A 12,070-nucleotide genomic window follows, 5' to 3' on the forward strand; every position below is an offset into this window, starting at 1 on the left:
CGTGCCCGGCCCCCCGGTACCTTCTCGTGGATCTCCTGAGTTGATTGTGCGTCACAGAACGCCACGGTGGCCAGATCCTTCAGGATGGGCATCTCCACCGTGCAGTCCCTGCCGTCCAGCAGTGCCACCAGGGGCCGGGGGTGCATGGGGCCGTTCATGATCTGAGGGCGGATACCTGCAGGCAGAAGGAGCGCAGATTTTACACCTGATCTGCTTTTTTTTAAGGATTTTACCATTTTGACCAGCTCAGAAAGACAAGCCTGAACAGACTCCCACTAAGCAAAACACCATTTATTTTTTTTTTCTGTGCAAAAGCACAAAAAGAGCAGGGCACCAACGACCCCATCCATCCCTACATCCCATGGGATGCTCTGGGACGTGCAGCTGGAGCCCCACACACGGGGGCAAACCCAGCGCAGACCCCACTCAATGCTTACCAAGCCTCCCCGTGGGCTGTTGCCTCGAGCAAATGTATATTCAGGTGTCTGCTCAGCTGTGCTGCTTTTTTTCCTCATTTTACAACTCCACGTTGAGGCTGGGAACCAAATGATAATCACCGAGGGCTGCAGGAAGCCCCACCTCTGTATCCTATTAACTGCTCAGCTGGGGATTAACAAGTTCATTTTTGGACAAGTCACTTTGACATTTTTGGGCCTCCTTTTACCACTCAGGAAGGCCATTTGTTATGTTAGGATTGTAGGAACAGCTCAACTGTCTGGTGGCCACGGTTTTGGGGAAAAGCAGTAGTTTTGGGGGAGCAGCTGGTCCGGGCACAACGGGTTTTATTTCCGCAGCCACAGCGTGAGCAGACCTGGCCTCAAGGGCTTGAGATTGGAAACCCCTCGCACACAGCACCACCCTCCTTAGCAAAACACACAAGAACTTTGCAGACTAGTGGCAAAAAACTCTCTTTTTTTAAGCATAAAGGTGAAAAGCCTGTGTTGTACCTTGGCGTGCCGTCCTTCACAGCAGAAGCAATAAATGACTTGAGCGCATCGGGGCGAGGTAGCTCTCCCTCCATGCCACACCACCAAAGTCCCAATTTACCCCATTTCAGTAAAATTGTTTATGATGTTGTTTGGGCAGGAAACCCACGGAGTTGTTTCCCCTACAGACAACCTCGCTGCTCCTTCCGAAACCGGAGACCCGTCGTTAGCCAAAAAGGGTTTCTGGTCCGGGGCTGGGGTTTCTGGGGCGGGTCGGACGTCTCCCAGGGAGCACTGCAGAACAAATGCTATTGTCTGCGGCGCTACGTGGGGCTGTTTGACTGAGGGAGGACGAGGCCGGGAGCGGGAGGCTCCTCTGGGGACGCTGCCAGGGGCTGGGGGTGCTCGGCTCCCCGCGGAGCACCGCAGCCTCCTGCCAAGCCCCGACACAGCCCCACGTGCCCCGGGCATGAGAGCGAGGGAAGGGAAGTGATGAGAGCAGCATGGAGCTGCTGCTTTTTTATTATTATTATTATTTATTTTTATTTTTAAGGGAAAATTAAGTGTGCCTTTTTGTCCAGGTTGCTGCTGGTGAAGAGAAGCCTCCGGAGCGTGCCAGCACCAAGAGCATCGCCCCGGGGCCACGCGGATGGGAAGGAGCCACGAGGGGAAAAAACAACTCTGTAGGAACAGAGGGGTTCAGAAGGGTGGGCTTCACGGCCCCGCGTTCCTCTTGTCCCGAACCAGTGTAAGAATAAAGAGCAGACCCACCCGGCAGAGCCAGGGGAGAAGATTTCCAGCGTCACGCATGAACGTTTTTGGAGCGGGTCCCTCTCTCCGCCCTCCCTCGCGAGCTCCCCAGCAGCACGCACTGGGAGCGTTGTGTTTGCGCCTTCCAGCCAGATGGGACTGCGGCCGTGTCAGCAGGCAGGGTGCAGCGCCGAGAGGGTTTGGATAAGGGCGAGGAGCTCGCCGTAAGCAGATCAGCGAGAATAAAAACACGCAGGGGGCTTACACAATCCGAAGCGAAGCGCTGCGCCCCGCTGGATTATTTTCTCTGCTTAACAAGGAGGTGAATGATAACCCTGACTTCAACACCTGCTAAAGGCAATGATCTCCAGGATGTGGAGCATCACCTGTCCGCCTCACGCTGAGATTATTCCAAAAAAAAAAGGGACAAGGTGGTGCTCTGGCAAGGTGCTGTGGTGGTGCCAGCCCCCAAAAGAAGGGGCTTGTTCTGCTGCCATTGCATGAGCTCCTCTGGAAGTGGACCGACACACACAGCTTTTCTTTTTTGAAGCAGCATCTGTGCCTTGGCTGCCCTCGCTCCTCTTCCTCACCGGGGCCGCTCGCTCCAGCTCGGCGGGGAAAGTTTGGGAAGGGAATGGCTGCGAGAAGGAGCGCACCACGCATGGCAAAACCACGTTTTAATTAAGACCACCGACAGGTTTGCAGCCTGGATCCCCCAATGCGGGGCGCCCAGCCCTACCCACAGCCTTCTCCCGTGTGTGCTCCCCGCAAAACCAGGCGAAACTTGCCCGCTTCTCCTCCCGCTCTGCGCCCGCTTCATTAACAACGAGGTATGCCTGGACCAGAAAGTAATTAAGCAGCCGGGCGCTCCCTCGCGATAAGGCAACGGGGCTGTTAACCCCTTGGGAGCCCGTCCATGGAGCTGCTCAGCCCCTGCTGGGGCTGGGACACGCTCCCCTGGCCGTGTGGCCCCAAATTTGGCCGCTCCCCTGCCACCCTTGGCTGCCCGTGAAGCCCGAGGTTGCCGCGAAGTTGCCGCCAGGGTTGCTCCATCCGCCTCTTCCCAGCGTTTTTGGCTCCCCGTGGACTCTCGCCAGCGTTTTCGGCGGAGAGCTTTTTAAGGGAGAGGGAGAGGAGGAAGGGTTCATGGAAAAAAAAAAACAAAAAACAAAAAACAAAAAACAAAAAACAAAACAACAAAAAAAAAGAGAGAAGGAGAAGGAGAAGAAAGCTTTTGCAGTCACACTGGGAACTCAAACTCCACCCCGGCTCGCAGGCAGCGCCGCTTGTTGCACGCAGCCCGGCGCATAAAGTGCTTTTGTTTCATTTTTAATACACAAAGCCTGCTTGTCCTCTCCTGCCGCTCCTCCCCTTTGCCACCCACTTGTATCCGATTCCAATGGCACCCCTGCCAGCAGAATTAGGGAGTGCTCCCTGCTAAATGGCAGCCTTTGTGTGGCCGCGAGCCGGCTGGTACTATCTCACCGAAACAAAAGCAGAAGCCATTTGCCTAATTCTTATTAATCTCAGTTGCCTACGCCACGCAGCATTAAGGAAAAAGGAAAAAAAAAAAGGAAAAGCGAGCGTTAAACACGTTCCCTTGCAGTATATAAAAGTGCATCGAGAAGCGATGCCGGCCATCGGCCGAACCGCTCATTCACCACCAAGCAGCTACGGTTTTACAGGCAGCTACACACTTTATTAAACAAGCAGAAAAGAAACAGGAAATTTCCCCTTGCCTGGAAAATGTTGCCTCCACATTCTTCTTCTTATTAAAAACCACACATGGCAGTGGAGGAGGAGGGAGGGAGGAGGAGGGGGGGGACCCACACACGAGAAAATACTACCACTTTGCAGTGCGTCGACTCTCCGTGCGTCTACGAGGGGGTATCTTCAAACAGGCGGTCCCACGGCCCACAGCTGCAACATCTCAAGACAAATGTCTCTTTGAACGCGGAGGGAAAAGAAAAGGCTTTTGTCCTGAGCCACAGAAGAATGGTCTGAAATTGCTAGAGGAGTTACAGTCACCTCCGTGCGGCTCCCAACTCTTCAGAGCACTCCCTCCAGACTTTGCCGAAGCTTTTAACTAATCATCGTTCTTTCCCAGCCCTTGAATAAAATCATGTGAGTGCCAGCCAAAAAATCTTATGCTATGCACACTAAAGGGTTTGTATATGTCACAGTTTCTTTTCCCCCTTCCACTCCCCTCCTCCTATTGACTTGCACATACGTCTTTTTTTTTTTTTTTCCCCTAGTTGTCTCGAATGGATTTAATCTGTGCCATGCTGCGTTTTATGTTTGTTTGGGTTTTATTTTTCTTTTTTTTTTGAAACTTAAAAATGAAACATGATTTTCCACACTGAGTGCATTGAACGAGGCTCCGGGAACAGCAGCAGCAAAAAAAGGAGCACAAAGCACGGGGGGAGGCGAGCCCGCGGGGATCTCACCCAGCACCCACAAGCAAAGGGCCAAATCCTTTTGTCCTGCGTGTGCCATCCACGGGGTAACGAGGGGTGGAAGGGCATTGACAGAGGGATCCAGGCGGCCCTACTGTGAGCTACCTTGGATCCTGCAACCCAATTTTCAGGCACAGATCCCCAAACCCAAACCAGACAGCTGCTGGCGCACTGGTGGCACCGGCTGACACGTTTCACCTGGGACACACACAGTACTTGGGGAAATCCACCAGCAAGGAGCTCCACCTGCACCCGGGTGTATTTTTTCCACCCAAATCCATGGAAACCCTCCTGAAGATCCCACCAGCACAGCCCCAGCTCTGTGCGTCGGCCTCCAGGAGCTCAGTCCTGAAACGGGAGGCTGGGTCGGCAGCAGGAGCAGAGCTTCCCAAAGAAAGGATGCTCGTTCCTTCCCTGAACGTCCCAGTGAGTCAATAAATGCTTCTCATCTCAAACACGTGTGAAAACGAAGCAAGACACAGCCTTTATCTCGCAGTCAGGGGAAAAGAGGTATTTACTGCTGCTCCCAGTGGCAAGTACTCTGGAGGCACTTGGTGCTCTGCAGGCACAGCCACACAAACACGCAGCGGGTACAGAAAGTGACATCAAATTGCTCTTCTATAAACCACGCTGGGCTGGGGTTTAGGCACGCTGCAGAGAAATGTGAGGGGCAGGGTCCCCGCAGGGACCACCTCGTCCCTTTTGGGTCCCCGCTGGGTCCTTCCCTACCCTCTGTCTCCTTTTGTCTTTCCCCTTTTATCCAAATGGAAACAAACTACCTCATTAAAAAATAAACAGCTTGTTCCAGGAAATGGACAGCTTTCTTTTTAAAAAAAAAAATAAAAAATAAAAATCAAATAAAACAGAGGAGAACGATGCTGACGCTTTCCTCTAGGTTTCTCCCCGGATCCAAACTTGTCCCAATACAATGTGGGTTTCTTTGTGAATGGATGTAGGTGTCCCCACCACAACAGCCAGCACACGGCAGGGCCCCGCTGCTGTCCCCAAAATGCAGGGCGCAAGGGAGGAGGACAGGAGGCTGCTGGGCTTCAGAGCACCCCGAGGGATTCGGAGGCTTTGGAGATGCTCTGGAAAAGCAGAATTTGGAAATCGAGGGGAAGATCAGCCTGGCAAAGGGTGGTAACAGCCCCGGCACAGGGACAGGGGCAGATGGTGTTGTTGGCCCCTGACACTGCAAAACTCCACAAACTGGAGATGCTGCTTGTTGGATGGATCACACCAGACCTTATTTCTTCTCCGTGTGCACAGAAAGAGAGGGGGACGTGAAACACCTCCACGCCCAATCCCCCCATACGCTGGGGCAGCCCATCTGCTGCCTGCAGCACGATTCGGTGTCTGCAGTTTAAAAAAAGGACCGTGCCTTCAGCAAGCACCGTGGCACAGAAAATAGCCCAGCCTGCCCGTTTTGGGGAAAAATTCCCCCAAATTGATTCAAGTTAGAAGAGAGAGACAAAAACAAACCGGGGTGTTCATCTACCCCACAGGACAGCGCACCAGGAAGAAACTGATGCCTTGACTCAGGTCGTTTGCAGCAAAAAGAAAAGGAAAACAACCCAGCTAGGATCTAGCCCAGGCTTATTTTGGGGGGAGAGCAACATGGGGGCCTTCAGTGAGGCCCCAGCTTGATGTCCAGAGCCTCCCCTGAGCATCCTTCGGCCAATTTTCAAGTGCCTCAAGGGGCTGGCAGCAGCCTCGGCTCCCCGTGCTCACGCCGCAGATGGGCCGAGGTCTGAGGCAGGGCTGGGACCACCCGGGGAGCACCCAGAGCCCTGGCCTGGGGCTGAGGGCTGGTTTCAATCCCTAACTCCATCAAAACGTCTCAGCCAAGGGAGGAGGAGTCCTCGTGAGGAAAGGGGCTCGGCCCCTTCGTTAGCAGCCTGGCCCCGACGGCCTTCTGCAGGGAGCTGCGTGAGGCCTTCGTGCCCAAGCAGGCCGTGCAGGATGCTCGGGACACCCCGCTGGGAGCCCTCCTGCCGCCGAGTGAGGCTGGCTGGCTCCCAAAGGAGAGACTTCAACACCCAGGGGTCTTGCCAAGGCCTCGTCCTCCGCGAGGCCTTATTAAAATAGCTCCTGGGCCTTTGCCAGGCGCACGAGCCAAGCCCGAGCCGTCTGTTCGGCGACCCTGCCGCAAGGTCATCCCTTCTGGAGCCCGAAAACCATCACTGTGTGGCCTGTGCAAGAGAAATGCTTCTGCCAATTGTGCTTTCTCCCCTTCCACCACCATTCCTGGTCTCTGCTCTCCTATCCCCACCTCTCCTCTGCAGTGAAGATCAGACCAAACCTCGCGGTGGAGCCGAATGTGAAGCACCGCCGTGCTCCCACCCGTCCTGCAGCACATTTTTGGTTTTGCCTGCCTATTTTCTTGCTTTGCTGTTTTTTTTATTCCTTTCCCATCCCGGTTTGTGCTCCCTCCCTGCCCTGCAGCCCTGGTGCTCTCCGTGAAGAATTTGGGAAGGGTTCTGCTCAGCACAAAGCGGGATGGCAAAATGCAAATGCATGGACCAGGGAGTGACTCTGGAAGGTCCTGGGAGGTGCTGAATGCCTGCAAATCCCACTAATTTCCCCAAGATAAACACACTCACTTCCTCGCAACGCTGGATCATGACTAAATGAGGGAAAAACCTAAATACCAGCATTCAAAAGGACTTAACTACAACCTACATGCTATTCAAGTTGATTTACTTTCACAGCTAATGCTTTACAAGTGTATCTTAGGATTTTATCATAGTTACACTGAAAAAAAAAAAAAAGGAGACGTGTCAAATTCCTGTTGACATTTTCAACAGCCTAGAACCACAGAAACACAGCAAGCAGAAGTTTGGGCATGGCACCAAGCCCCAAAACCCACCTGCTCCCCATGGCTTAGTGCAGAAAACCTCAAATCCCAGGGTGCCACCCTGTCCCGAAAGCCCCAGCTCCTGGCCCTTCTCTGTATTACGACAATATTTTTAATATTGTTGTAAAGCTCTCCCTGAAGATACATCAGTAAATTTATTTTACATCAGTAAAATAAAATTTATTTTACATCAGTAATATAAAGAAGGGTCAAAGGGAGGATTTGCTGCCTTCCCATGCCGTGCTCGCAGCTTCACTCCCCAAAAAGCATCCTCTAAAGGAGCTTCCAGTGGGATTGGGGCTACCAGGGCCCAACATCTTATCTCCCAGTCACCTGCGAGGCTGCTCGCCCAGCTGGGAAAAACAACAGCATAAAACTCCCCCCGAGAAACCTCAATCTCTTTATCCAACCACTCTGAAAAAAAAGATTTCAGAGATGCCACACAATACAGCCCTTTTTAGCTGGTTCTGCCCTCGAGCCGTGCATTAATACAGCTGAGGCTAAGCTGGATTGAGGGAATTTGAAATCGGGGCACTGGCTGACATGGAAGGCTATCAAAAAAGGAAAAATCACTCCAAAAAGAAAAAAAAATAATGAAAAAGTCCACACAAAAACAGACTGCGAGCTGAAAATTTCACGTGGTCAGGGTGAACGTACGAAATCTCTCACTGGATATGCTGCTAATAATAGCATCCCGTCTCTCGTTACAGAGTACACTGATTAATAAAAATACACTGATTAATAACAAGCTGCCAGATCTTAGAGTATTAGGATCCCAACTCAGTTAATCAATAGCTTTTAGACTGAGGGAAAAAAGTGGTGGCTGGGGCAGGGAACTCCTCTCCTTGTTTTGGAGCCACCCCTTTTTTAATCCCCTGACTCTGTACCTCTGCAGAGCCTTGCTACCTGCTGCTCACCAGCAATTCCTGGATGTTGAGAGCATCCTGAAGGTGCAGAAGGGCACTGTAAGTAGTTCAGAAAGAAGTGGGAACGTGTTCATACATTTATAGAGACTGCCCAGGTGCACAAAGGAACAGACTTTTGCGGCAGCATGTAGAAAATTTGTCTTTGTCTATACAGATGTCAGGATTTTATTGAGAAGCCAAAAGCCAGAAAAAGTTTTGTAACATTTGGTACCAAAACTATTTGGTACCAAAAGCAGCTCTTCACCTTGAGACACCTGATGCTTTGAGATGGCTTCCTCAGCAGAAGTGATCCCTGTCCCCATCGAGGGCTTCTGCATGGACAAACACCTCCAGCACTCACAGGGTGCACTCGAGGCCGTTCAGCCAAGGCTGGATTAAACCTGCAGTGTTTTGCAAATCCCCCCTTGTACTCGTGCCATCTCCCACCTCGCCCATACTCAGCCCGGTCAGTGCATGCCAGCACCTTCTGGTTTATGGAAACCGCATTCACCGTCCAAATATTGTGCAGTTCCTCGAGTAACACAGCTCGCAGCCGCCCTAATTTATCAACAGTGTTTAGAATAGTATCACAACCAACAACAGATGAAAAATATATTTTAAAGTAAAGCTATTTAAACTGTGATAATCTGGAAGAATCTTTGCTAATCTGCTACCTCTCCGAGCAGAAGAATTGCACGCTTCCTGGCTTTCAGAGGAAAACAAAAATGAGCACTGGCAGAGCAAGCAAAACCATCTACAAATACAAATCAACCTTTTCTCCTTGCGAGCCGGAGTCGCCCAAGGGATAACTGCGTGATCATGCTTCTGATGTGTTTATACAGCACATTTCATCTTCATTAATCCAGATAACGCACTGGCACAGCCTTATTTTTCGAGTCCAAGAGCGACGAGCTGCTCCCCTGCTCTCGCGGGTCAGTACCCACTGCTCCCCTCGACTGGGGCTCCTCCTGATTTTGGTGGCTGGTGGCACGTGTGCCCATTGCCGGCCCTTTCCTCCCCAGTCCTTCTGCAGATGTCAGGTGCTGGCACTGCACAGGACCTGCAGTGAGAAGGGCAGCGACTGAAGCACCGTCGGCTCGGATGGATGCTGCTGCGCCCTGCGCACACACGGGGGGACCTCAGCAAAAAAATATTTGTTAGAGGAGGGGAGTGAGATTATGGGATAAAGCTCCCGTATCCGTATTTTCTTTCTTTTTTTTTCATAAGATGAAGTTATGGCAAATACTCTTCATGTTCAAGGTGTCTTATGCTGTTGTGCATGCACAGGATGCACTGCAACTCCCGTGGCTGCCAGGAGGCATTTCTTACGGGCATCCTCAGCGCATTGAGCAAGGGATAAAACCCGAAGCTGTACAGAAACTGGCTGCTCTTGAAACACCGTTAAGCTATAATGGGCTGAAAATGTCTTCATTTTTATGTCTCTTCAATATCACAGAAAAGAAGTCAACGCTGATGTAGGTAAGCGCGGGCTATGGATTTATCTAATAATGTATATGGAAGATAGTGAAAATATTTCAGATTTGCCTGCAGTTATAAACCTGTAAATCACACTGAACATCACTGTAGTAAGCCATTTTCTTTTAAGTTTTCTGTATTTTACTGCTTCAGTAAAACCCATCACCTATCAACCTAAGAGCTGTAGTTGTATAGCCTATGGCTATTCTCAATTAAAAAAAAAAAAAAAGGAATTTTTTAATTTTAAAATTGTGACACAAACCCACCAGAAGACCAAGGTATATAGCAAAACTAACCAGATCCCATTTCTTCCTTAGGAGCATGGCAGGGAAGGGGGAAGAAAGGGAAAGTCTCAGAAAGTTGATAAAGTTTCCTCCCCTGGCAGTAGGAAGCAGTTGGCAAGGCAGATGCTGATGCATTACATCTTTTCCTACGTGGTTATACACTTCCTTACATCATACACATTATGAGAGGGTTGGAAAACCTTCCCAGGACCCTGAAAAAGAAGACCCTACAGCGACAACGTGGTGCTTGCATCCTGCATGGCAAAGAGGTGAAGCAACCCCGGCTAAACCAGCATTTAACAGTTCTGCACACAAATAAATATGTCTGTGTTTTCATGGTTCATTCCACGAATACTCAAGAGGAAGCTGTACAGCACTCGCTGTAAGCTATTCCTCTAATTAATACCTTTGCCAGTACGAAGAAAAACTCGATATTGCAAAAAAAAATCTGTAACACGTGGGCAGCTGATCCTTTTAAGAAATATGTAAGAATCCAAGCCCCTTTTCAAGCAGTGGCACTACTTTCAGCCAGAGTTTTCTTGAATCCCTCTCTGGTTATAAACCCAAATGGGTCATCTTCCTTAAACTGCTGTCCTCTCTCTGCGAGCAGAAAAAATCTGTGCCAGTTTGTGTCCCTGACGGTTTCATCCTTCAGATGGAAAAGGAAGGTGGTTCTTCCGCAGACACTTGTTCCAAGTCCTTCACAATGGAGAGGGCACCTACCAGAAGAGCACGTGGAGCTCAGCCAGTGTCTGGAAATCACTTCCCGAGGTCTCTGAGGTGTTTTGTTGCTCCTTCCAAAATGCAGACCTTGAAAGAGGAGCATTGAAGCAGATCCCTCTTCAGGCCGTGTTCGAGGTCTAGCCAGTTGACCCCAGTGGGTTTTGGGGCTCCAGCATTAGGTGCAGAGCACACGAAGGACTCCTCCCCGGCACGTGCTCAGATACAAGTCTTCAGCTGACTCGGGACTGCTGCGCTGCCTCTGTCCCCGTCGGGCAATTCAACAAAAATCCAGTCGCTACTTCCCTGCCATCCACATGGGGAGCGCCTGGAGTCAATGGGTTCAGTGTGGGGATCATTCAAACCAGCTGTGGCTAGTGAAAAGAATCCGTTCCTCATTCCTGCGACCAGGCTTGCTAGAAAGTAGGGAGCAAATGTTCCACCCAAAATAGTTTTGGTCTGAGCACAAGAGAAGCTATTGGCAACAACAACGTTGGAAGAAGGAATGCCGTAGCATCAGGCTCAGATGCCTCACAAATGTATCTTGTATCCTCTATCCCAAATCGTATTTCTTTCTGTCTGTAGCAGGCAAGATCCTGTAAGCAGCTCTGGCAGACTGCTCAGTGACTTTATTTTGGCTAGCAGAGAGCTCCTTTCCACGTGGGGCCGATCTGGGACGGGAAGCAGATCCACCACGGGGCAGCTCCTCGCCTCTCTGCCCCGCACCCGGCAGGGCTGTGGGTGTCCTCCTGCACCCAGACACGGCGCACGGCCCCTGCACGATGTCCATGTGTTACCTGCTGGCTGTGCCCTCCTGCACGAGCTGCTCCGGGCAATTTTTGTTGCACACTCCCATCGCTGCTCCTGGGTTTATGGTGAGGATGCTCCGGGGGTGTTGCAGCAAGCGGTGCTTTTCTAACGGGGCTGAGAGCTGCTGAAGCGCCCCGTTGGGAAGGGCTGGGTGTCTGCGGGTGATTTGGAGCCTGCAAGGAACACGAACAGCAGAAGGTGCTGGTGGAGCAGCAGAAGTGATGAGCTCCCACGGGGTGAGCGCCCAGCCCTCATCCTCTGTGCTGGTGGGCACGGCGTACTCCTGACGCAGCGCATGTGTTCTGAATTTGGTGTACTTCGGGAACGAAAAGGGGAAAAGAAGCCTATGTGCTTCGCGGGGAAGTATTGAAGGCGCTGAGCTGTGACGCATTACCATGGCTTTGTCTTCAGGACTTGCAGCAAACTCCAGTCCGAGCAGAGCTGCTGGCAGGCACGGGATGAGGCGCACGGGTTCCTCCTCGCACACCCTGGTGTGGCACAGCAACGCCTGGCACCGCGTCCCCATCCCATCCATGCAGCTGTCAGTGCTCCACGAACGAAGGACAAGGCCCAGCAAGGCAAGAGAACAACAAAGATTAAAAAAAATAAGACTGGCACGTTCATGTCGCGATGTAAAGGAAGTGACAAACCCCTGCAAAATGAGCTTCCCATTTTGCCTAATTGCTCTGGGTGTAGCCACGCCAGCGCTGGCTGCTCCTCCGTCTCCAGCCTCTTCTCTGGGCAGGGCGAGCGATTCCCAAACCCCAGCAGCTGGCCGGAGCAACCTCCACCTCCTCCTTCTTGCTGCAGCTTTCCCTCAGAGCGTGATGACTTTTAAATCCTTCCAGGCTCGAAGCCCAGTGAGCAGTAAAGCCCGGCACAAAGT

At 51.5% G+C, this 12,070-nt stretch overlaps 1 protein-coding gene across 5 annotated transcripts in view; it reads right to left on the reverse strand.

Moving 5' to 3' along the window:
• Positions 1-12,070, reverse strand: part of CTBP2 (C-terminal binding protein 2) — a 114,403-nt gene that overhangs the window by 7,985 nt on the left and 94,348 nt on the right. For 3 of the 5 annotated variants that reach the window (XM_068689115.1, XM_068689116.1, XM_068689119.1), the window contains one exon: positions 21-175. In XM_068689115.1, the coding sequence (XP_068545216.1) occupies positions 21-175 (155 nt within the window). Of the gene's footprint in view, positions 1-20; positions 176-3,415; positions 3,453-3,523; positions 3,785-12,070 lie in introns of those variants that run through there. The other 2 variants (XM_068689120.1, XM_068689117.1) reach the window with 2 other exon arrangements.

This window comes from Anas acuta, chromosome 7 (assembly GCF_963932015.1).
Source record: "Anas acuta chromosome 7, bAnaAcu1.1, whole genome shotgun sequence".
Classification (NCBI taxonomy): Eukaryota; Metazoa; Chordata; class Aves; order Anseriformes; family Anatidae; genus Anas; species Anas acuta.